The 23612-nt window shown below is 47.6% G+C and overlaps 4 protein-coding genes across 4 annotated transcripts; 1 reads left to right on the top strand and 3 right to left on the bottom strand.

The window, feature by feature from the left end:
- Positions 1-57: 57 nt before the first annotated feature.
- GGS25DRAFT_488875 (MFS general substrate transporter) lies at positions 58-2572 on the top strand. The gene is made up of 10 exons (XM_049260855.1): positions 58-366; positions 429-484; positions 543-733; positions 793-1010; positions 1067-1240; positions 1296-1402; positions 1467-1586; positions 1644-1780; positions 1835-2014; positions 2070-2572. The coding sequence occupies exons 1-10, from the start codon at positions 187-189 to the stop codon at positions 2411-2413; spliced, it is 1707 nt and encodes a 568-aa protein (XP_049116231.1). The 5' UTR covers positions 58-186; the 3' UTR covers positions 2414-2572.
- GGS25DRAFT_261131 (heterokaryon incompatibility protein-domain-containing protein) lies at positions 2558-5051 on the bottom strand. The gene has a single exon (XM_049257291.1). The coding sequence runs from the start codon at positions 4877-4879 to the stop codon at positions 2795-2797; it is 2085 nt and encodes a 694-aa protein (XP_049116230.1). The 5' UTR covers positions 4880-5051; the 3' UTR covers positions 2558-2794.
- A 410-nt stretch (positions 5052-5461) lies between these two features.
- Positions 5462-10215, bottom strand: GGS25DRAFT_521249 (phospholipid-translocating P-type ATPase; the record flags this gene model as incomplete). The annotated part of the gene is made up of 2 exons (XM_049264021.1): positions 5462-6020; positions 6089-10215. 2 exons carry the CDS (start codon positions 10213-10215, stop codon positions 5462-5464), a joined length of 4686 nt encoding a protein of 1561 aa, XP_049116229.1.
- Positions 10216-15237: 5022 nt separating this feature from the next.
- GGS25DRAFT_514152 (homeobox-domain-containing protein) lies at positions 15238-17087 on the bottom strand (the record flags this gene model as incomplete). The annotated part of the gene is made up of 3 exons (XM_049262960.1): positions 15238-16493; positions 16548-16753; positions 16807-17087. 3 exons carry the CDS (start codon positions 17085-17087, stop codon positions 15238-15240), a joined length of 1743 nt encoding a protein of 580 aa, XP_049116228.1.
- Positions 17088-23612: the final 6525 nt, after the last annotated feature.

Below are 23612 nucleotides of genomic sequence, written 5' to 3'. Positions count from 1 at the left end.
CAGAATCCGGATGAATGTCATCAACCTCTCTGCCGGGTCTTACCCCGCATTATTAATATGCAGAAGCGATGTATTATTGCATCAAGGTAACTGGCGATTTCTGGGGTAGGTATCTCGAGAAATATTTGCGCTACATACATATGCTATGTACGTAAGTAGATATCTTGAACTACCGCTGAAACTATCATGGCAACCGTCGTCCCTTCGCTAGTATTCGAGAAATCCGCCCTTACCGATGATGCAGAGTTTGGACCGGACGAGGAAAGAATCAGTGATGCAGTTCCTCCGTTGGGGAAGCCTGAAGCTCGTAAGAAGTTCTGGTTCCAGAAGTCGAAGGACTATGACCCAGATGCGATCGCGACTCAAGTATGATAAACCGCAAAGACGGAGAGTGAAGAATATGCCTGACTAACACTCGCGACAAACAGCCTAGCGTTTACGATAATCCCGACGTAGCTCCTCAGTATAAACCTCGCGATGATTGGTAACATACATATCTACCTACACAAATCGTCAGGTGTATTCTAACGTACTTACTCTAGGGAAAACATTCACAGATTCGACCCAAAAGCGAGATGGACATGGGGCGAAGAAAGCAAAGTGATCCGGAAGATCGACTGGCGGATCATGACCTGGGTAGCAATAATGTTCACAGCGATGGAGTTAGATCGCGCGAACCTTTCCCAAGCTCTTTCTGACAACTTCATCGAGGATATGGGTATGACTACAAACGGTACGTTATTAAAACTCGCTCCGAGCAGAATGCAATCGTTCAAGCTAAGTGAGCGATAGACTACAACCTGGGCAACACGATCTACGCTCTCTGCTTCCTCGCCGGCGAGTTCCCAGCGCAGCTACTCGCGAAGTGGCTGGGACCCGATCGATGGATCCCATCCCAGATCGTGTTATTCTCTATCGTCTCTGCATCCCAGTTTTCGCTTCAAGGACGTCCATCCTTTCTCGTCTGTCGCGCACTCCTAGCTTTGCTGCAAGGGGGCTTTATCCCCGAGGTGCGTAACCCCTATCCTGAGTCTGCGTGCGCCAGCTAAATGCTCCTTGAAATTAGTGTGTGCTGTATCTTTCATACTTCTACAAACACCATGAACTTACCATCCGCCTGAGCTTCTTCTGGTCGGGAATGTTCATGGCCGATGTGGTTTCTGCAATCGCTGGCTTTGGATTGCTCCATATGCGAGGTGTGGATGGTCACCCTGGCTGGCGGTGGCTGTTCTTGATTGAGGTGAGTTGAGTGGCATCTAGATCTGATACTTAATCGAAACTGATGCCTCAATAAGGGGATCATCACTGGTATTATTGGCCTTATATCGTATGTCATGATGCCAGCAGGGCCAACCCAAACAGCAGGCCGGTGTCGAGGAAAGCATGGATGGTTCACAGAGCGGTACACAATGCCCCCTAGGTAATTCTTTTTTCTCGCAGGGATACGAACGTACTAATCATCACAGTGAGGAAATAATCATAGTCAACAGAATCATCAGAGACGATCCAAGCAAGAGCACAATGCACAACAGACAGCCCATCACCCCAAAATTACTCTGGAGAAGTTTGACAGATGTCGATCTCTGGTAACTCGCTCCTCCAGCCCCTTTAGCGGGACAGCAATGCAGCTAACACGGCTCAAGGCCACTCTACGCCATCGGGCTCACCTTCAACATCCCCACCTTCTCGCCACAGCAGTATCTCACCCTTTCCCTGCGAGGCCTGGGCTTCGACACTTTCCAGACCAACCTCTTGTCAATCCCGTACTTGGTTTTGAAGAGTATGTTTTCCAATACTCATTCTTCCAGGCAAATGAAACTAAACCACGCCCCAGTCTTCAACATGATGGCGCTTAGCTTGCTCGCGGAGTACACGCATCAACTGGCAGCCAGCGCATCGATTTTCCAATTCTGGTGTCTGCCATTTCTAGTCTATTTACGGGTGGTGGACACAACGAAGGCATCGAAATGGCTGACCTGGGCGATGATCTCGTTGCTACTGGCAGCTCCCCTTGGTAATCCTACCTATAAATCAAGTATTTCTTCAGGTTTCGACTAACAGATTTCTAGGTCATCCCGTACAAGTCGGCTGGATCTCCCGGAACGCGAACTCCGTCCGTTCCCGAACTGTCGGTACTGCGCTGTACAACATGTTTCTACAGGCCGGGGTGATCATCTCGTCTAACATCTACCGCGCGGACGACGCTCCGCTATATCGGCGAGGGAATAGCATTTTACTAGGTATCTTGGGCCTGAACCTGGTGCTTTACGTGCTTGCAAAATTGTACTACGTCTGGCGCAACCGTACCAGAGAGCGGAAATGGAATGCCATGACCCCTGAAGAGAGGCTGGTCTACCTCGCTGACCACCAGGATGTGGGGAACAAGAGGCTGGACTTTAGATTGGCATCCTGAGATCAAGCCAGGTAGGTTAGGCATGCCTTTAGTATACCTAGTAGACTTTTAGCAGTCCAGGGTGTGAAGATTCAGTGCAGAACCCAATATTCATACATCTGGCACACACCCCTTAGCATGCTAGTAGGGAATCTAGAATGGGCAAAAACTTGATCGAATCTGCAGAAAAATGGTTCAGACTCTCCTGTGTATCACATTTCCGTGAACTACCTAAACCTGGGTATCTAGCTACACCACCCTCATAAACACTACCCATGGATCTCACATAAAACACCGCATAAAAGGGGAATCATTTCAACACCAATCCATCCCCGCCCCCTTCTCACTCCCCTCATCCCAACCATACGCAGCCCAATCACCCCAAACCAAACTCCCCACCCCCTACTTCCGCACATTAAAAACCACAACCCTCTTCTCCCCCCTAGCAATCTTCTCCATGATCTCCTTCGTCGACGGCAACCCCGCCACATAGCACTTCCCAACCAACGCCCAGCTAGAACTAGGCAGGTGCAGCGGGCGCAACACGACCGCGCAATCGAGGCCGTCAAGGAGACACACCACGTCGCGGGGAAAAGTGCGGGGCGGGCCGGCGCCGATGCGTTCGCCCTCGGTGTGGAAGAGGGTGTGGTTGCGCTGCCAGGAGGTTTCTTTGCGGAGGTGGGGGATTTGGTCGTCGGGGGTAGCAGAAGTGGGAGTATTCGCAGGAGTAGTAGCCGCCGCTTCAGACCCACCAGTAGCATTATCCTCCACGTCCCCATAAAGATTACTCTCCAAAACCTCTTTAATCCCCTTCAGATCCCCCTCCGGAAACTTCTCCTTCGCGAACTCGGCAACCAGCACATCGTAGAACTCCGCCGCGATTGGATGCCCGCGCTGCACGGGGAACCGTTCTCTCACGCCCTCGGGGCCATCGACCTCCCCTCTGCACAGCGCCTCCAATACTGCTTGCAGCGGGGGGAGCTTTTTCTCAGCACCAAACGCCTTGACCTTGTTCTGGCCATTTGCGTTCTCGTCCTCCTTAGTCCGCAGATCGGCCAGGAAGTCCATCGCGAAGCGCCAGAGCCCCTTCCTCAGCGCCGCGTCGTCGGCGGCTCCCGCGCAGGGGAACGCGACGCGGGTAATCTTGTCGAGGATGACGCCGCGGATGCGCAGCGTGTCACCCTTCCCCTCGTTTTCCTTGTCCTCTTTATCCTTCAGCTCGAGCTGCAGCGGGGAAATGTAGGTCTCTTGGTACCAGCGATAGTGGTCTGGCGTCATTTCCAACACCTTCTCGCTGCGTAAGTGTTTAAGGTTAGTGAGATCCGGGACCCAGGAGGGGAGGTCGCGTGTGTATTCATGTGTGGAGGCGCTGCTGTCGTATCCAATGCCCGCGTACGCGAGCAGTCCGCCGTGGCCGCCTGTCTCGAGGAGCAAGTTGGAGAACCACTCCGTGTACACGTCTGCGACGGGCTTAGTGTAGTCCGGTTTGATGTCTAGACGTGGTAAAATGTTCAGGAGTCCGTATATGGCGTCCCGGGGGTCTTCAATGGAGCACTGCTGCGCGACTTTGACCACCATCGCGTTGGCACCCTCTGTATCACTTTCCCAGCAAGTCTTCAGCTCCTCCACGAGATGGAAGGTTGGTGGTATGAGGGGCATATTGCTGGTAATAGCCTCCCACAAGAGTTCCGGCACGATGTCGGGTTTCTGCGGCTTTTCATCCCTAATCTGCTCGATGAAGCGGACGTAACTCTCAAGTTCGCGGTAGCTGATGTGATTATCGCCGCAAAAGAAGAGATGGGTATCCGCGGAAGCCAAGGCCATATGCTGTACAGCCTTGGTTGTGGTCCAGTATGGTAATTGCATGAGCTCCGCGACCATGTTCCATTCCGTATTGTATGATGGGAAGTGCGAGTCCAGCACTAAGTATTGCGGGTAATCGGTCCACCATTCGAAGTCATTATCCGTCAAAGGTTGGTTCGGGTGATCTTGTTTCTCTTCTATCGCAAGGGCTATTTTGCGCACCAGGTCTAGACCAGTGTCGCAAGGTGCCAGCCACGAGATGAAACGGTCGGCGCGCCCGTACACCAGCTTGATGGTCTGCACCTGTGCATTGCGCTCCTCGATATCGTTCTGGTCGATACAGATCGCGTCGACCCATAACGCGAGAGGTTCCTGGTCCCGAAACATGTCCGACTCTCGAAGTTGCTGCAGAGCATTGCACAGGTTTGTCGTGATCATGACGGTCTCGCCATTGACTTTTATCTCCTCCGTGGCTGTTCCATTGTCGGTCGCGTAAGATAGAACTGCATATCGAGGGCAGAATATCAAATTAGTTGTGATCATGCCACAAGATAGAGGTGCTTGTTTATTCCCGTCCCAGTCTAGGTAGATTAGCCGTATCTCCGACTTGTCGAGATCCATCGCTTCGTAAATGGAGGTCGTCGACACTGTGGAGGTTGTCGACATTGTAGAGGCTGTCGACATTTTTGCTTCGTTTATTGTAAAGGTTTACCATATCCAGGTGGTTTTCTTTTTCTTTTTTAAAAAAAATAAAAAAAGTTGGAATATGGTACCGCGAAAGAAGAGGGAAGGGAACCAGCACCAAAATTCGAAGGTACGTATTTATATCGATATCCGATTTGAGTGCCTCAGGCAACTAATCTGCTCAATCAGTACTGCTCTGATTCACAAGGGAAATGGAACTCCCTCACCTTCGCCTCACCTTCACACTGTAAAGCCAATCATCATTTGTGACCTAGCTACCAAACGTCTCCGCACCCACAACAGGTGAATCACGTACAGTATGAAGAGATGGAAATAAAAAGGTGAGATGGAAAGCAATATCGTAAATTCAATACACGTAGCCATACTCCATATTGCTTTTAGGGTATCCTATAATATCACAAATCCCAAAATCCCAAGCCAAAGCACGCTTTCCTTGCTGTTGCAATTCATCATCTTGCGCTTCCCGCACACCTGCTTTAGTGCTGAAAGATCTTAATTTCAGCCTTATCCGAATCTCATAACGCCGGTTCATCGCCACCCTATCACATATGTATCGTTCATTCATACCGTCTGTATCCGTTTGCTCTTAGGTACCACCGGCCCATGTGCACCAGCGCCGGCTTTTTGTCGACGACTTCGTTTCATCGATATGGGCGGTATGAAAATATTGTTTGGCCCGTTCCCGCCCGATGATTCTTGGCTCATAACAGGGGTTAGAGGGTGTGATTGCTCCGAGTCGTCACCACCATCTACCTGTTGTTCCGCGCCCGCGTCAATAGACACAGCACGCCCTTCTTCGGCCGCATGCTCTTTCAAAACTTCTGAGACGCCTCCCTCACGCTCAATCTCTTGCCACAAGTGTTCATCACGGGGGAAGTAGATTCGCTGCAACGCCGTGAGGCCCAGTTCGAACGCAAGCACAGCCGCGGTCGTAGCTCCAGCTATTGTCCACCAGCCCAGCTTGTTCCCAAATTCGTGTACGAAAGAGCCGCGCACAATATAAGGTCCGAAGCTTATTGGATGGGCAGCGCTAATAAATAAATTCCACACAAACCAGCCAAGAACCGAAAGGAAAAACCCAACGAATGTGATTACTGTCTTGTGATGGCACTGCAGGATCCTGACAAACATATTAGATAAATCGACAAATAAACCATGATTGGGAGGTCCAAACACGGTTAAACTTACAAGATCTTGACATTAATAATAACCACGGCAACTGTAAAAGCTAGTTGCCCGAGCGGGAAAAGCGAATTGTTCTCGGTGAAGAGAATATCTTTGAAGAAGCCCCAAACCATCATATAGATAATAACAGTATCGACGGCGCCCGTGAACATCCAGGCTATATACTTCTTGAAGTTGAATGCCTCACTCCGCTGCCCAAACGAGTAGAGCTCGGGGACGGCTAGTAGAGTCTCGGCTTTCAGATCCTTTTCGAATATGCCAAGCAGGATAACCGGTAGAGAAGTGAAGAGTGCATTAAACACCGTCAAACTCCACGATTCGAAGATCGATGTACCCGTGTAGCCATTCCAGTGTTGGTACTGACCTTGGATTAGGTAAAATACTATCTCCTTCCAGAATGTGGAAAGTATATACTTTGCGGTGCGCAGATACATCCAGCGACCATGGACAAGGAGGAGCCTTTGGAGAAATCGAAATTGAGCGATGGAATAGTCGGCGACACGGGCAGCTTGGAGTCCCTCGCGGCCAGATATACCGATGCCAACATGGGATGCTTGGATCATAGCAATATCGTTGGATCCGTCACCGATAGCTAGAGTCAGCGATGACGGCACTGTTTCGCGAATTGCCTTCACCAAGCTAGCTTTTTGGGACGGAGAAGCTCGACAGCAGATGACAGAGTCTATACGCACAGCGAGATCGTAAAACATTATCTTCAAGGACTCGTCCTTTTCGATCATGCCTAAGGTATGGCCGTCGACGACGAGGACGGAATGAGCCACCAGGCCTCGACCAACATCTATCAGAGTCGAAGTTATCTTCTCATGCAGATCATCTTCTGAGGCATCAAGGATGTACATTTCGGAGAAGGGCTTGGCCAGCTTCGCCGAGTGCGCAATATTGATGGCAGTTTCACGTTTATCTCCAGTAAGCATCCATACTTTGATGTTCGCCCTACGAAGCTTCTCAATCGTTTCAGGAACGCCTTGTTGAAGCTTGTCCTCGATGGCAGAGGCGCCAGCCAAGTCAAAGTTCTGTTCGATGAGCTCGGCAGCATCCTCAATGCGCTGTTGCCTGTCCACCAGACTTGTAGTCGCGTCTCGGTAGACTTTCCTCCACTCCTCATACTCACCGTCATTCATATATCGATAGGCGAAAAGGAGGGTTCTCAAACCTTCAGAGGCGAACTCGCCGACATGTTGAAAGCATCTCTCAAAAATGGCGCCGTCGTCAGCAGCGAGAGACTCGTCTACAATCCCATCGTAGATTTGATCGGATCCGGCAACCAACACTGGCGATAGAGCTAGGGATCGGCGGGGTGCATTCAAATCCATATCGTACCTTGCAACATCATCCAAATCGAGAGTTTCGCGCCTCGTTAACCAAGTGTCAAGGTCGTCAGAAATAACGGAACGACGATTAGCCTCCGTAGATCTACGCCAACTGGTTCTTCGGAATATGCTCGCGTGTCTGCTTATGCTATTTCTAGGGCTATAAGTGCCACTTAAGCGACTCATGGCTCTCTCAACTTCCACACTCTTTCGCTTGCTGGCTCGCCGCTCCACAGCAGATGCTTTCTGTTTGGCGAGTTGTGCATTTCTTAGACGGGGTATCATGACATTATCAGCACCTTTGCAGAACACGCAAATGCTGTTATCGGGCATACGTATGACAATCGACATTCGCTTCCGCTTGCTGCTGAACTCGATCACATCCAACACATCATATGTCTCTGTAATAACTTCTCCATCCTGGTCACGAAATTGAATTTTAATACACTGGGTTGAGCGGTCGATCAGAAGGTAACCTAAGTCTCGCGCAGCTTGCACCAACGCGAGTTCATCTGGCGAGGCTGCTTGGAAAGCAATTTCGCCGTCATCTTTGATCTCCGGTAAGCAGGTATGGCAAATAGCCACGCAGATTAAAAATTGTCGAGCCTTCTTTGAAAAGGTAGTGTTCGGGTTCTGGTGAATATAATGCAGCATGGCTTCCGTCTTTGGTATGGACAGAGGGTGTTCGGATCGAGCCCCTGACCTCCCAGCAAAGCTCGAAGGGTGTTGGCTAATCAAAGGGGTCTCAATACGTTCGTCTCTGTCGGGAATAGTAGCCACACCAGATTCACCATCAACCTGCCCGCCTAGACCTTTTCCCTTCAACATCTGTGCTTTCTTTTGCTCATCTTGTTGTAAGTCCATGTCATGCAGCCATGCCGTGCCTGCAACGCTGAGTTTCCGGAAGCGCATCTTGTTTTCTGTCAAGGTACCAGTTTTATCAGAGAAGATATAATTGACTTGACCCAGGTTCTCCAGGATAGTAGTGGTGTTCACAACCATCGGTGTGTCGGTCTCGGGATCATACATCTCCACGTCACCCAGTAGGAAGAACTGTCCTAATTTGATGATTTCGAGACTTACATATAGAGACAGAGGAATTAAAGTATTGAAGGCAATGATGAACCCAAACCAGATATGTGCAAATGGCACCTGAGCGCCCTGAAGATAGGGGGCATGTCTTTCGTAAGATCTCCTCCAAAGATAATACCCACCCATACATCCCACTGTGAGAGTGAGAACGACAAAAACAAGGAGTATGACGATGCGATTGAGTAAGCCCTGCATCTTGGGCGCTTTGGCACCAACACCCTTGTTGGCATTCATACGTATTTTGCATTCTTCGCCCGTATTGATAACCAATCCAATTAGTTCATCGGTATTTCGTAGAGTTGAACCTCGGTATACAACATCGTTCAAGGTCAAAGGTCGAGTTTCTCCATCCAGAGTCGCACGGCCCTCAAAGCTATAAAGATCGGCATTGGGGTCTTCGGAGACGATCTTTGCATTGCAATTTCTTATCTTCTCAATCGTGTCGCATTGATCTGCTAACAAAGAACAGGCTTGTTTGCTCTTCAGGTTTGTCTCGCCATCAAGCGCCATCGTTTCGATATAGGCGACTCCATTGTGTCCAGTTGCATGCAGAATCACGATATCTGCTGGGAGACTGTCGTCTCTTCGTAATCGAATGATATCACCCACCCTGAGGTCCTGCCATTGAATTGCAGACCATGAAGATCCGTCGTGGCGTCCCCTGATACTTTGTAACTCCGTCATTCCTACTTCTTCATCCTGCCCTCTACTACGGCGCTTCTTAGCCATCCCTAGTACTGACTTTTTACGAGGTGTTTTCTCGACAGCTTCGTCCGGATCGAGCACATACGCCGGAGCCAGATTCTCCGTTTTATCGAGGATATACCTTCTATAATCGTCATAACCCTCTTTCGCCATACTGATCGAAACGAAAATAAGTAGTGGTATGAGGGTGGTGAAGGAGCCCGTGGTGCTCAGACCCGGTATTAATTGGAGTACAGCAATTATCAGGAAATAAAAGTTGGCAAGTTTGCTGAACTGGAAATAAAGCTGCTTGGGCACGAAGGACCATTTGGTATAGCGACTAGAGCGTATGAAGTTGGAAATATAGGGTTTACCACTGCGCTCATCGACCAACTGCTCCTTGCGAACGCCACCTGCGCTGATAGGTATATGTCGGCCATCGCGACTCGGTGGGAGAGGCTTCTGACGCAGGAGCCCTTCAATAATCCATTTCTGGTAGTATCGATTGAAGAGCTCTTCAAAATTCGCTCGTGGCCCTCGGGCTCGCTGTTGTTGTCGCCTGATCCATGCATAGTAGTTGTTCAGCCGAAACGAAGTATCACGGCCCGAGTCGTCCGTCTCTTGACTTCTCTTGCCAGGTTCAACTAAACTCTGCGACCTTTTCCTCTCCGTTGGCGTATCGTCAAGTGCGTACTCTACATGACGCCTTTCGCCTCGGTTACCGGCCGGAGTCGATGGTGAGGCGCGAGTTTGGGTGGGGTCATCGGGGTCCATTTGTACGTCTGAGTTCGTGGGGACAAAGGTATTTGTTCGTAGGGGCACTTCGTCGAGTGCAACATCGTTTGAAAAGCGTACGCGATACGCAGAGTTCGCAGTGTTTGTTCGCCTAGGACTCCAGCTACTACTCGGATCTCGTTGCTCTTCGGCACCGGCGCCTGAATGTGAGGAATTGGCGTTCAATGGGAATGAATGCTGGCGCGAGGTTTCGGCACGTTCGGATTCGTCGTCATTGTGACTCGACATGGTCCCTGGTGGGGATCCCGAGCGGGTATATCATGCAATTCGAGGGTTGCTGCAGGAATGCCCAGACCTACTAGAAGCAATTCAGGTGACGTTGATCGGCGGGGGTTCCGCCTCGGTAAGAAAACCCAGCTAATGCTTTTTAGCCCCTCGTATCGTGGACTCATCGGCCCGTTGTGATTGGGTGGTATTATATTAATCCCAGCTTTGTTAGTCGCAAGTAAAGTCTCCGGAATAGGCAGAATATCTATAAAATCTCGAGGAGGTGAATAAAATTTAGATGCTAGGTACCTAGGTAGGTAGGTAGCCAGGTTGGTGGATCGGTGGATTGGTTAGTATTTGGGTCTCTTGCCTTCGTCGTCGTTATCGTAGGTGAAAGGCGGTACGAGTCTGGTAGTACTACGTACCAGAGTATATACAGAGATTCAGTAGGGAGGGGGAAAGGGACAAGTATAGACAGAGAGACAGAGAGACAGAGACAGAGACAGAGACATGTAGCATTAAATACTGATAGGAAAGTCGCCAGATAAGCAGATCAATTCGTTCAAATACAAGTGCTTCTTCATCACTGTAACTCAACCTAGCGGCAAAGACGCTGGAAATAGTGGAAAGGTAGATGGGGGTTTATAGGTGCAGATGTGCCTCTTAGATGGTTACCTAGCCCTGTATGTATTAGGTGTGTAGTACCTCGAGGTACAGTAGGTAGGGCAAAACAAGGAAAACAAAGCCAAGAGGATGTGTCATCCATGAAAATGACCTATACACCTCGGACCGTTCTTGCAGTTTTTGGCGATTGATTGAAGCGCCGAGAGCATAGCCGTAAAAAGTCTAACGAAGCCACATCCTTCGTTCGGTACTTCCCTAGGTAGGTGGTAGTACTAGGTAGTATATACATACATGTACCTAGGTTAGGGTAGTACCTAGGTAATGTACAATACACAAGTCCATATCTGCCCAATGAGGACCTCTATTCTCTTATAAAAAGGCATGGATGTTTGGTATATCTACCATATCTACCTGGGTAGATAACAATTAAAGTTGATGAAGAATGCAAGTTGGGGTTTAGGAAAAAGTCGGGCTATCAAGACAGCCATGGAAGCGGCAAAGTCAACTTTTTCGGCTCCTATTTAGTTACTTACTCACAGACCAACTCCCACCAACTCCCCTACAATTAAAGCTTATTTCACCCATGTAGAAGTGTAAATAGCGGAGTCAAGATCGAATGCCCCGCGCTATTGGCATTTAAACTCAGGCTTGTCAGTTGACATCCCGGGAAGTACCTGGACAATTGAGTCCATGCGACTTTGACAGGTACCAACAATTACTCGATCACTACGGGGATATATTCTGTAGGCATTACTAACCTAGTATAATAGGAGGTAAGCACTATCATTGATATCACAGCAGAGATCTACACTTCAACATCAAAATATCAAACCGAAACATCAGAAGCCCTGGAGGTATGTAATCCAATGCAATGCTTGCCAAAAGGTTACATGGCCTGAATCACGTACAATACAGTGCTGTACAGAAGACACGTTGAAACATCCATGTCAGATAAAATACGTCACAGCCCTGCGCCACCCCCGACGATGGTGCCAAGCTGAGTACACATGAATGTATTATACATATTCAGTTATGTACATTGATAGCCTGGAGTACTATGCCATTTGTAATATGACGACGAATTCGGAACTAACGGAATCCTCACGATAGAAGTTTGCCTATATGGTATTTCCTATTTGAAAACCTCAATATTTTTTGCCAATTGAGCAAATCTCAAAGTTGGTGGTATAGCACCTTTAGTTGAATGACAGATACCCCATAAACTAGAACACACCATCATCAGACCACTACTACACTACACAAGAGGCACCGACTCACCAGCTTGCACTTATGTGCATCCATACCTCCAGCTAATGTATGTATGCTAATGCTGACGCTGTGCGCAAAAGGCGCGCAACATGCTAAGCCACCCCTTAGTGAGGATAGAAGTTGCCTATCACAACTAACCCCTGAAGGAGGTAGTTCGTAGGTAATTATTGGAGTAAGATGATGTGCTGTCCTGATCTCAATCTTTGTTCGTGTTATACCTAACCTAGGGGATCAAATGTGCACATAGCCTTAGTAAGCACAATAAGTAGCCTTCATCTGGGGTTGTTAATCGCCAACGATATAAACCTTGGAAGTATTACAACTATTTTTAAAGAAAATAACCCCCAGAAATATATTAATAGGAAGCACTACACTACCACTTAGGAAGTCCTAGGTAGTAATAGTGGCATACATACTCGAACGAGTCTCAATAAAGTCTAGACACTCATCCTCTGATAGGCCGTCTCGCTATCCCCTTTCGACACGATTATACGAAGTAAGCACTAACATCTAACATCTAAGTTTATATAATCCTACATGTAGCATTGCCGCTGTCGAAATGTCAACTTCTATCGACAACATACCTATAAGCTGATAACGTAACGGCACAGCAAACCCGCTATTCTCGCCCGAGTAACAGTAGTGTCCATCTGCATCCACTAATACAGGCAACCGATTGTCCTTGTGGTTCCCGGGGCAAGGGGTATATGTGTGTTGGTTCAATACCAGCTATTATAGCAACGCAGGCTGAGGGCAAAGCTGAAAAAGAAGACTCTCCAAACCTCTGCTGGCTAGCGGATCTCGTGCCACCTTCTTCAGGGGGTAAGTAAGGGTCCTAAAGCTGCGGTGGGACACCCACGTCTTCCAGTGGCTACAAGAAGAGACTAAATATCAGACACTGCAACAGAAACAGTTGGTATTTCGAAACCATAAAACTTGGCAAGTGTTTCCTAAATACCTACCTGGTAGATGTGAGTAAAGGTATAAAGTAATGGATATATCAAACATCACCTTTAACCCGAACCTCTCAGTCACGTTCCCAAAAATAATAACAAAAAAAAAAAAAAAAGCAACTGGCGGTGTATCCCACAAAGTCCATAAAGTCCAGACAGTAGCACAATAGTCTAACTGCGCCTGGAACCCGCGTTGCTTACCTACATCGCAGCCGTCTTGCGCTAAAGGGCCATTAGTAGATGTATAAAATCCGATCTAACACGCGCCGTCGTTGAGATCTTTCAGCTGCCGCGGGGTCGGCTCGGCGGAAACGGGGGCGAAGGCTTCCAAGGCTGTCACCCTATTGATGCTACACGTTTTGACTAAAAGAGTAGCCGTGGAATATAGGTGTTCTAACAAAATGGCAGAGGCCTTTACGGGAAACTTTTCGGAGGCAACTTATGCGGCTAAATATTGCTATAGGTACAACATCTGTCGTAATGTGCTGCCCTTATTGACCGCTCATAGTAGATCTCGTTAGCTTAGCCCTGGTGTCCGATCAGGTATAGATATAACGATTTATCTACCTAGGTATCCTAGAATTAGGGCTGAGTTGTGTAGCTGATATCTAGCTTCAGGCCCTGTAAAGCCTCATGTGACAACATCAGCATATCAAGAAGCCAAATATTGTTGACACCAGTACATCAATAGTAGCCAAACCACATAGACACGAACAACAGAGGCTGCGATTGCCTAACTAGGTAGAGGTAGGCAGAGATGGATATAGATATTCCAAGTGTAGAACATTGAGTCTCACGTCCGTTCCATACACCCATCACTTCAAGATCCATTTATTCCTAATTTTATAAGCACAACGGACCTCGCATATCAACTTCGAAAGTCCCTTTTGATGTCAATTAATACGCCGTGAACTCGCATCAAACGTACCTAGTAAGCAGTAAAACTCTCTTTAGTATACCTAGATATGTACATACGTAGGCAACTGCTCATCTGGAGCTATTTGAAGACCATTGATCCGAACATCTCATCCTCTCCCAAGTTACCTAGGTACTAGGTATCTATCGGGATTCCTAATGATCTACGTAATGCAACTGATGAATTTCTCAAGACGACCAGCCGTAGTAGGTAGAACAAACCTACTCTGTAGGTAGTTATCATAACTTCCGGGATGCAGACTACAGTGGTTGAATCACGTCAGACATTTTCACATGGACAATCAGTAGATGTCTTCATCTTGCATAGATCAAGCCATCGTCAGAAACTCAACTGCATATTCACAATTTAACAATGGATATCAATTCGCGTACTTTTAATTCTATATTCCGATGTATTATAACCCTCGCCATAAAGTCGTGACAAGGAAAGGACAGCAAAAGAGTATCTTCATCTTCATCGAGTTACTAAGGGCTAGTCAAGTAATCCACTGACCGAATGTAATCGAGACAAAACAGCGCCCAGGGCTTTCGCCGCAGGCATCGCGCTGTTGGTATCTCCTATACTGCCAGCCTGGACTATCTTTAACCTCAACCTTGTATTCCCGAGGTATCAATCATCATTATTCTCAGAATTGGCACCATACCAACAATAACAAATTCCAGCAGACCAGCTCTGAGTGCTGATCTCCGGCAGACAGTTTAAAAATTATTATCCGCAAACCTAAGCCTCCTGGGCTTCTTCCATATTCATCTTGTTTTGTTCACCCTGCAGCCGAAAAAAGATATCGCTTGTTTCGTAAATGTGAAAAGAAATAAGTGGCGATATTGTAAAAGCAGATGGTGAAAAGATGGATTAGATCCGGAATTCGCAATATTAGTCCAAACGGCAGAGGCCATGAGGAGTATAGAGGTTAGTGTGACCTCCAGAGTCGGAAAAGAAAAACAAGCAAGATGGTATAACAGAACGTAGAATTGCTGTACCAGACACGCACAACCGAGTACCACCGAAGTAAGGTATCGTCATGTTGAACTTCGCGGCCGATGGAAATTGATGAAATGGGACAAGAATCGAATCAAATCTCGTATGCCGAAGAGCTAATCGGAAGAAGGTTTGAGAGATGCGAACGTGAAGTGACCAAAACAACAAGAGGTATAAAGTTCCACAACGCCACAAGGAGAGTGACCCCAGCGCACAGCGGGAATCTTATAAACAAACAAGCTACAACCCGATTAAGGTTGCCCGGCCCAACAAAAATCAATATCATTGGGGATGCCCCATGTTCTCAGGAGATAGGCTGGATGGATCGACTGTGTCAAACTGAACCAGTTGGCTCATATCCAGATCACCCTGGCCGGATTCCACGAAGCCAGGCGAGTGAGGGTGCATCGGCATGTTTATAGTGTGTTTGGAATACATCTCATTCAGACTGTGTCCGTCATCCGAAATGGCAGACTCACCCATGCCATACAAATCAGCTGAAGCTGGCCGTTGTAACATAGACAGCGGGGGCGACTGCTCAACAATAGCCGGGTCACCATGACTAGTATACGACAACGGAGATACAGACTGCGGAATCTGAGGCAATGGGGAGAGGAAGGCGCCACTGTATGGAGTGTTAAAGCTCGAAGCGGGCAATGGCGTATTCTCTGGGGCCTGTGAGAAATAATTCGGGCTTGAATACTCTGACGGAGCTGTGGTAGCAGATAGAGGATATTGCCTCATATCCATGCCGTACGAAGCCTGCGTATCGATGCGCAAATTCGGACCAACGTTGTGAAGACCATTAGGCTGTTGCGGAACGGGCGCATATATATTGGGACTATGCGGCTGACCTTGGTTGTCGCCGGGGTGCTGGATATAGAACGAGGGCATCGGGTTCTGGAACATGGAGAAGTCGACAGCTGTGGGTACCGAACGACTACGCTGTCTCTTGTGACCCGGACCACGCATACCAGGCTGCATTGGGCTGATGCCCCATTGGGATTCCTGGTACATACCAACATGAGGCTGGCCGAAGCTAGGCTGCGACGAAGGCCGGTTCGTAGGAGACACCGGGGCCGAAACTGACAAGGCGTGGTTTAAGTCGAATGGGTTCTGGTTGTGGCGATTCGTGAAAGACTCTAGAGAGGCGAGTTTGGCAAGCTGGCCGCTAAGCACCTTTGGATTACCACCCAGGTGATGAACCAAACAGTGAGTAGCTTGCTGATCTTCAGTAAAGTCGCCGCATTGAAAGAAGCCGTTCGAGTTTGGTGACGAATCCATGAAGAAGTTCGGTGGTCGGTTCAACTCGATGACGATTCCGCCCAACTTGGTGGCATCGCCCTCGGGATTCTCCAAGTAGATGTTCTTGATGGCGTTGAAGTTGTATTCAATTTTGTATCCTGCCTGATCGTTGTTGATGTAGTAAGTCATGGTACACTTCTCAGGGGAATAGAAGATGATAAGATCCATGGTGTTTTGTCCAACACGCGTCCATTTTCCAATGCTCAAGGATCGGCAGGTTAGGTGGTGAATGACTAGAATAGTAAGTCATCGGAAGGAAAACCACAAGAATCGACGGCGCAACTTACGGACTTTGCCCTGTCCACCCTGCTCACCGCCCAACATCATCGATCCATAGGGTAACAGACCGGTGCGTCCCATGTAAGGACCACCGAGACCTTTACCAGATTCCATGGCCTGCATGGCCAGGTATGCTCGCATTGATTCGGGGATAGAGTCAATATCTTCACCAGTCTCTAGACTCTTCTTCGCGAGAAGCTTGATCTTGGCACGACTGTAGGGTATGAGCAACAATACCAGTCAAGTTTCATGTCAATTGGTACATACCGGTTCTGGAACCAGATCTGAACAGACCTTTCGGTCATGTTGATCTCCTCCGCGATTCTCTCCCGGACATTTGCAGTCGGGGTAGGGTTTTTGTTGAATTCCATTTCCAACGTCGTCAGCTGGTCCTGGGTGGCGCGCTGTCGCTTTTGGTTCTTCTGCTGCTGCGTTAGAGTGCTCTTACGCGGCGGACGCCTCGAGTTGGCATTGGATTGCGTCGATGGGGCAGACGGCGAGGGCGATTGACTGTTTTTCATGTCGACAGAGGTAGCCGGCGTCGACATGGCTTCAGGTGTAGAATGAACCTGGCCCGCGATAGTTGGTCCCGCGGAGCCCGGCTGTTCTACCTTGATGGGAGTAGTGTCCATCATTGGTCTGGTAGCTCAAGGAGTGTTGTGTACGTAGTACTTGGGGAAAAGAATGTCAGTCCGGGGTGATCGGCCTCGATGTCGGGGCTTAAACGCGATATCGATGGGCTTGTCCGCTGTCCCAATCACGCCCGAATATCAAAAAGATTATTATGGTTATATCTTTCTAAAGATGTAAAAAGTTGGTAATAATTGTCAAGGAACGTCGGCCCGAGGCAAATAGCTATATTTGAATAACTATAGCACGATGGTGGGTTGTTAAAATGTCGTCGACACAAGATACTACTACTAATAGGTATATTGGATAGCAAACGACGACAAGGTCGCGTAGATGCTGGACTGTGTTAGTTAAGCCTAAGGAATGAAATGGACCCGAAAGGAGTGACGGTGTCCGTAATGGCTATGAAGTGGAAAAGAGAGTGTGGGTTCGAAGAAAAAAGGAAATAACGAATACGGGGGGGGAGAAAGGGTAAGAAGAATTGTCGATAAACGACGATAGTGACAATACGGGTGAAGAAGATGAAGATGGAGAGAATACAACAAAAAAAGGGAGGAGGGGGGGAAAAGGAGGAAGGCCGAAAAAAAAATGCGTAAAGGGCGGCGGCCCAGCAAGAGCGAACTGAACTACCAAAGTATCCGTTAGGTAGCAGACACAGCCAGACAGTACAAGTGGAAGAGAAAGGTACCAGGCGGTACCTGCCTAAGAACTGCAGGCGACGGGGATAGACCTGGCTTGGCTTCGTAGGTCGGCCCCAAGTGGGTAGGCCTGGTACACACCAACTTGGAACTTGGGGAGGGGGGGAGGGAGAGAGGGAAGGAAGGAAGGAAACGGGACACCAAGCTAAATGGTTTAGGTGGGTCTCTCTATCAATTCATCGATGTACTGTAAGGTATGCCTGTATGCATGTGTAAAGTGTATGCATGTGTAAGGTGTTATGTATGTATAGGTATCATGGATGTATCTGTATGTATGTATTTACTTACCAATTAACAGTGAATAATACAGTAAACAACAACTACCGTGCTATACCGGCTTAAAGGTATGACGCGGGTTTTCGCGGGGGCGTGATGAGCTCTTTAAAGCTAAAAGAGAAGGGAGTTGTGGGTGGGCTATCGCCTGTTCCTGATGTTCCTGATGTTCCTAATGCGTGACGTTGTCCAGCCCAACTAGGTACAGTATGGAATATGGAATGGATGTGATCTTTAAGTGACCTATCAAGTTGAATATATGGAGCCTTTTAGTTTTTCTTCGAATTCCTATTTGCACAACTTGTTGAAGCTCTTTTGGCTTTGCATCCATCGTCTCCCTTCACAGCCCACACAATTCGCGGCACACCGTCTTTTTTCCCTCATGCGTGAGAGAAGAGAAAGGAAAAGAAAGATGGTGATGATGACGATGCTGCTGTTGTTGTTATTGTTGTTGTCGTTGTTGTGGCTGCGGTTGATAATAATATTAATAATATAAAGGTCGTGTATGCTCCAACCACACTTTTATAACAGGATGCAGCTTTTTATCCAAGTATAAAGTAGGTAAACATTGAAACTTCAAAACAAGAGGATAGCACCCGGAGGAGCATTTGTTTTTGTAGTCATAGCATGAAAAGGAGCCACTCACTTGCCTGTCTTCCAAAATCCAAACTGAACTGACTTGAGAGTTAGGACAAGTCCGAAGTGGATCGCCGAATGGACCCTGGATAAGTGGACCAAACGCTGAACAGACCAAGATGGTGGAAAAGGTCTGGTCTACGAAGTAATCAACCAATGTACATGGATGGTACAGCTGTTTAGCTGTAGCAACATTGAACACCATTGTGGGACTGATCTCTGACGATGACTTCCACTGTACAACTGGAACCTGAATCTGAGAGATAGGAAGCAAGTGTTGCCCTTTGCTATTTCAATTCGAGGCTGTAATGTGCTACATACACCTAGAATAGATACCTACTTTTTGTAGGTGCTCCTGAAGAGTACATAATTGGTTTAGTTGCATAACTAGAAGATAGTATGTAACTATTGCCATACTTACATAGGCACACCAGAACGTACTAGTCAGTTATATGTGATTGATATCGATATCAGTGTCTTCATGCGAAGGGAAACTTGTCATTTTCCATTCCCATTCCCCTGGGAATTCGACAGGAGTTTGGGGGGTGTTTTGCTTTTACCTATCTTACCTAGGTAGTAGGAGGGAGGATTATAACCATCCTGGGTGGACAGTGTGTCCTCCCTGGAAACCACTATTTACTAATTAGGTAGAGGCAGAAAGCAGAAAAGCCCTCTCTGGCCAGCGGGGCGGTTGTGGCCACGGTATCGGATAGGAAGAGCCGACGGTAATCCTTGCCTAGTAACGCGCCGCATTTGATATAGGTATTATTGCCCTTCGTGCATACTCGTGTACAATACAAATGGACTTTGTATACAGCATTGATTGACATATGTATGCCTCGTGATTGATGTTGGGGTGTGCAAATGGTGACTATTAGAAAAGTTACTTAGCCTTGACAAGATAGTCTTGATCTGGCCGGCCTCATCAACAATGAAGTCCTTTTAATTTATGTATTTGTTGGCGATGCCGTTGACAATTAGCAATGTACGAAACTGTACACATACATGGATGGAAATGGATCTGTCGTTGTTCTTTCGTAGTACGATCCGAGTCGAGGAGACAGGACGGGATTAGTACGACTCTTCCCGTGCCGCCAGTCCAGCATGTTGGGAACTCCGATCTTCAAAGCGATGGGGGCTCAGACATTCTGGTCAAGGGGAATTGGACCCCTTCCCAAACTTTTCTCTCCAAAGGTCTACTTTTATCTTGTGCAGGCAATCGGAAGGCAGAATACTCATCAGCTTATCCACGGGCGATCTTGGATGGATGCGGTCTGCTTCGCAAAACTGGACAGAATCGCTTAATGGAACCCATACGGCGTGACACTCACTGGGGAACGTCCTAGGTATTTGGCACGCAAGAAACAAACGCATGATAGGTGCCTTCGTTTCGACAAGCCTGGATGGTGATCCGTTCTAGTGATGGTGGGGGATTGTTCGACGGCATATTGCAGCCAATTACAAGTCGCGGGTCGTCCCACTGCTCCACGAACGACAAGACTTTTTTGATGCAGGAAAAGGGGGGTTCAAGTTCAAGAACCAGGCTGCCAGGAAACCGTCTATTTGGTGTTGGACCTAACACCAACCTAGTATCAGTCTAGATATCTACTAACGTAGTTTACCTAGGTAGTCAGCACAATCGTGCAGCGCATAGCGAAACCGAAGACCTACATACAATGCATACATACATACCTAGTACATATGTATGTATGTATTATATTGTACAATACCTAGGTTAGTACAGTACCATACAATACCATAGAATACAGTACATACCTAACTAGGTCGCTGACTAGGCACCTAGTAGGTAGATAGATCTAGCGTGTGCATGTAGCCAGTGGCATTGAACGATCCTCAGGATCGATTGTATCCCTGCATGCTTTTCCGCAGCATCCAAGACATCCCACGTACCTAGTGTAGTCGACCGCGTCCGAACCAGGTCGCGACCATCTCGACAACTAATGGAAGTTAATAGTTCGACTACGGAGGAACTACACGCTGTTCCCCGTCCTTGCCTCAACAGGGACACAAGATAGGTAGCCTAGGTGCCTAACCTGCCTTAGGCGGCGCCTACATAATAGTAGTATTTCAACATCAACAGAGCGTGGAGGAGCTTACATACCTATGCATAGGAAGTATCGTATTATATTGTAACGTTATTGTACAATACATATCTTTTCTGGTGCGGCTTGCATAGAAGGATCACAGTGACTTGAGCGTGGGAACTGTGTGGATATACGTACCTGCATTGGGTATTGAAGCCAAGTAGCACTGCAGTGCTGCATGGCCATCGGTCGTGTTCCTGCAGTAGTGTACAGCCAGGTTCGTATGCTTTTCATACACACTGTGTAAAACACGTCTTTTTTTCCTTACCCCATCCATCCCAGAATAGATGGCCTTTTGGTCGCGTCCCGTTGTAGAGGAGCCGGTCGCAGACGCGCAAACTAGAATAGGAGCATTCCTTGCCTGTGCTTGTAATCCCAGGCTACTACACTATATGTAGGTACATACCTACTATGTATGTAGGTAACGACAAGTAGGGTATGTATGTGCAATGGATGGTTATATGTAGTTACATAGTTAGGTTGGATGTTGTTCCCGGCCGTGAGCGGTTGATCAGTCCGAAACGAAGACCGATAGCAAGCGCTTACCTCACGACCTCCTAGCCTGCTTCTTCTAGCCGCGAGGATGGTGCCGACTCGTTTTTTTCTTCCTTACGCAGTCAGCCAATTAATCAATGAATCAAGTCTTTAGCATTTTGACATGTCGCCTTGAATAAGGCTGGCGACTTATTACCTTACCACCCTGTCGCCTGGGATTTGTTAAAGCCCTGGAGGTGTTAAGGGCTGTCTACCCACGCAGCTCACGCAGCTAGAATCCCTTGCAGATCTATCGCATTCTGTTGGTGAAGACTTTCGGATGCCAAGCTCCCACGAGGACAAACTTGAGGCCGGGTTGAAACTGTGACAGCCTGCCTACTAATCAATAGTAGCATAGCAAGTAGAGGTATAATAAAATCTGATCTTTTAAGAATGCAAAGGGGGCAACAAAGCCCTATGCTGACGTAAATGGCATCATCATCGTCATCATCATCGAAAATAGTATAGGAATTATTATTTGTAGCCACATGAATGATGCATCAAAAATGCATTCAGATGTCTTTTAACATTCAATGTTTAGTTAGTTAACACACAGTGTGTTAAGTACCTATTCTAGGTAGGGTATGTTTAATAGATCGACATTCAAGGTACCTACCTCCAATGCTACTTCAATGTTAGCTTCTCACATCAGCCATCATCCATTAGCCATCAGCTCGAGCCATTTTGTGGATACCTACTTGACACCCCTGCAAACTAGCGGTACGTATCTGGCACTAGTAAAGTTACCCCTGAGCACTTCCATGGATCATCCATGACCTATGATCCGTGTACCTGCATAGAAAGAAGAATCACGCGCTCCATTACCCGCTTGTACCTTGCACCATTCCATCCCATGCCATCCATGATCCATCCCATCCATCCCATCCATCCCATCCTTGAGTTACACCCTCCTTTTACACTTTTTCCAAAACACGATCGAGCGATTATGAGAGGAACATCTTATGTAATTGGTCTCAGCCTCTTGAACATAGAAACATTGAGAATCTCAAGGTAGGTAGGTACTATGTAAGAGGTATCATTGTAATAAACTACCTAACCTATCCTAGGTGCCTAAGCTTCTACAACCACATGCAGGCCTCGCTACACTATAGTTATCCATTCACATGCGAAACCTCCAGGGCTATCTACCTAGGGTACACTGCCAATACCTTAGGTAGGTAACTAACTAAGGTATGTACGTACGTGAGCCCAGAAATCGACCAACAATATTGGTTCAACGTTCAAACTACTACATGGTACTAACTAATAACTATTTACTACGTAGTTAGTGACTGGGAAAATGTTCCAAGATCCTTCCAACGGTGCCAGTCATCGATCCCGCAAAGCCGCATAAAGGGGGAAACCTAGTACCTAGTAGTCACCAAGCCCCGAGAGCTATATGTAAGTCTATATGTAAGTCGATCAGCACCGTGCGCTTGTGGTCTGCTAGTTTAGCTAGCTTCCGATTCGTCAACTTCACAGCTTCGTCGTCATAGGTATTACATCTCGCCTTCTCTAAATGCATACACACTTACCATCTGTAAGGTACGCCTGGGCAGACAGTACTGTCAGTACCAAGAGCATCATCGGCTAGCCTCGTTCTATGGTTTCCTCCATACATACTACTACAGTACTATGTATGTACTAGGAATGTTCTACATCTGGGAAACCTCCAAGCCGTTCGGCATCGGCGGAGCTAAGCTCTCCTATCCATGGAACTAAATCAAGCATGGTAACCATCTCACAACGTCACATTTACAAGCCAAAAGTCTCAAGGCCAAGCAAGCGGCATTTATGGACATAGAGATCGTATTATAGATCATTTTGGAGATCTACTGACACCATGGTCCTGATACTCTAGGCAATGGATGTTGAACCTATCTTTGAGGCTGACATTTGCTTATCTATTACCTTTAGTTACTTCGTATCCCCAGAATGGCAAGAGATCTAGTGCTACTAACCAAAGCAATTTTCAGAGACAACGATTAAGCCAAGGCATCGTGGTACTTCGTTCATAGACCCCATACTACATGTATGTATCATATTCGAAGCCCCATTAACAGATAGAGGCCAACAACACCCCACAGCAGCATGAGGAATAACCCTTTCTGCGCTTCAACCTCTTCCGCATCCTAGATATCCTTAGATAGGGCTCATGCATACTTGGGTACACACATTGTTTTGCCCGGTTCATATT

The sequence above is a fragment of the Hypoxylon fragiforme genome, assembly GCF_022984875.1.
Source record: "Hypoxylon fragiforme strain CBS 206.31 chromosome Unknown GGS25scaffold_5, whole genome shotgun sequence".
Lineage (NCBI taxonomy): Eukaryota > Fungi > Ascomycota > Sordariomycetes > Xylariales > Hypoxylaceae > Hypoxylon > Hypoxylon fragiforme.
This window is presented reverse-complemented; position numbering and strand designations above follow the sequence as displayed.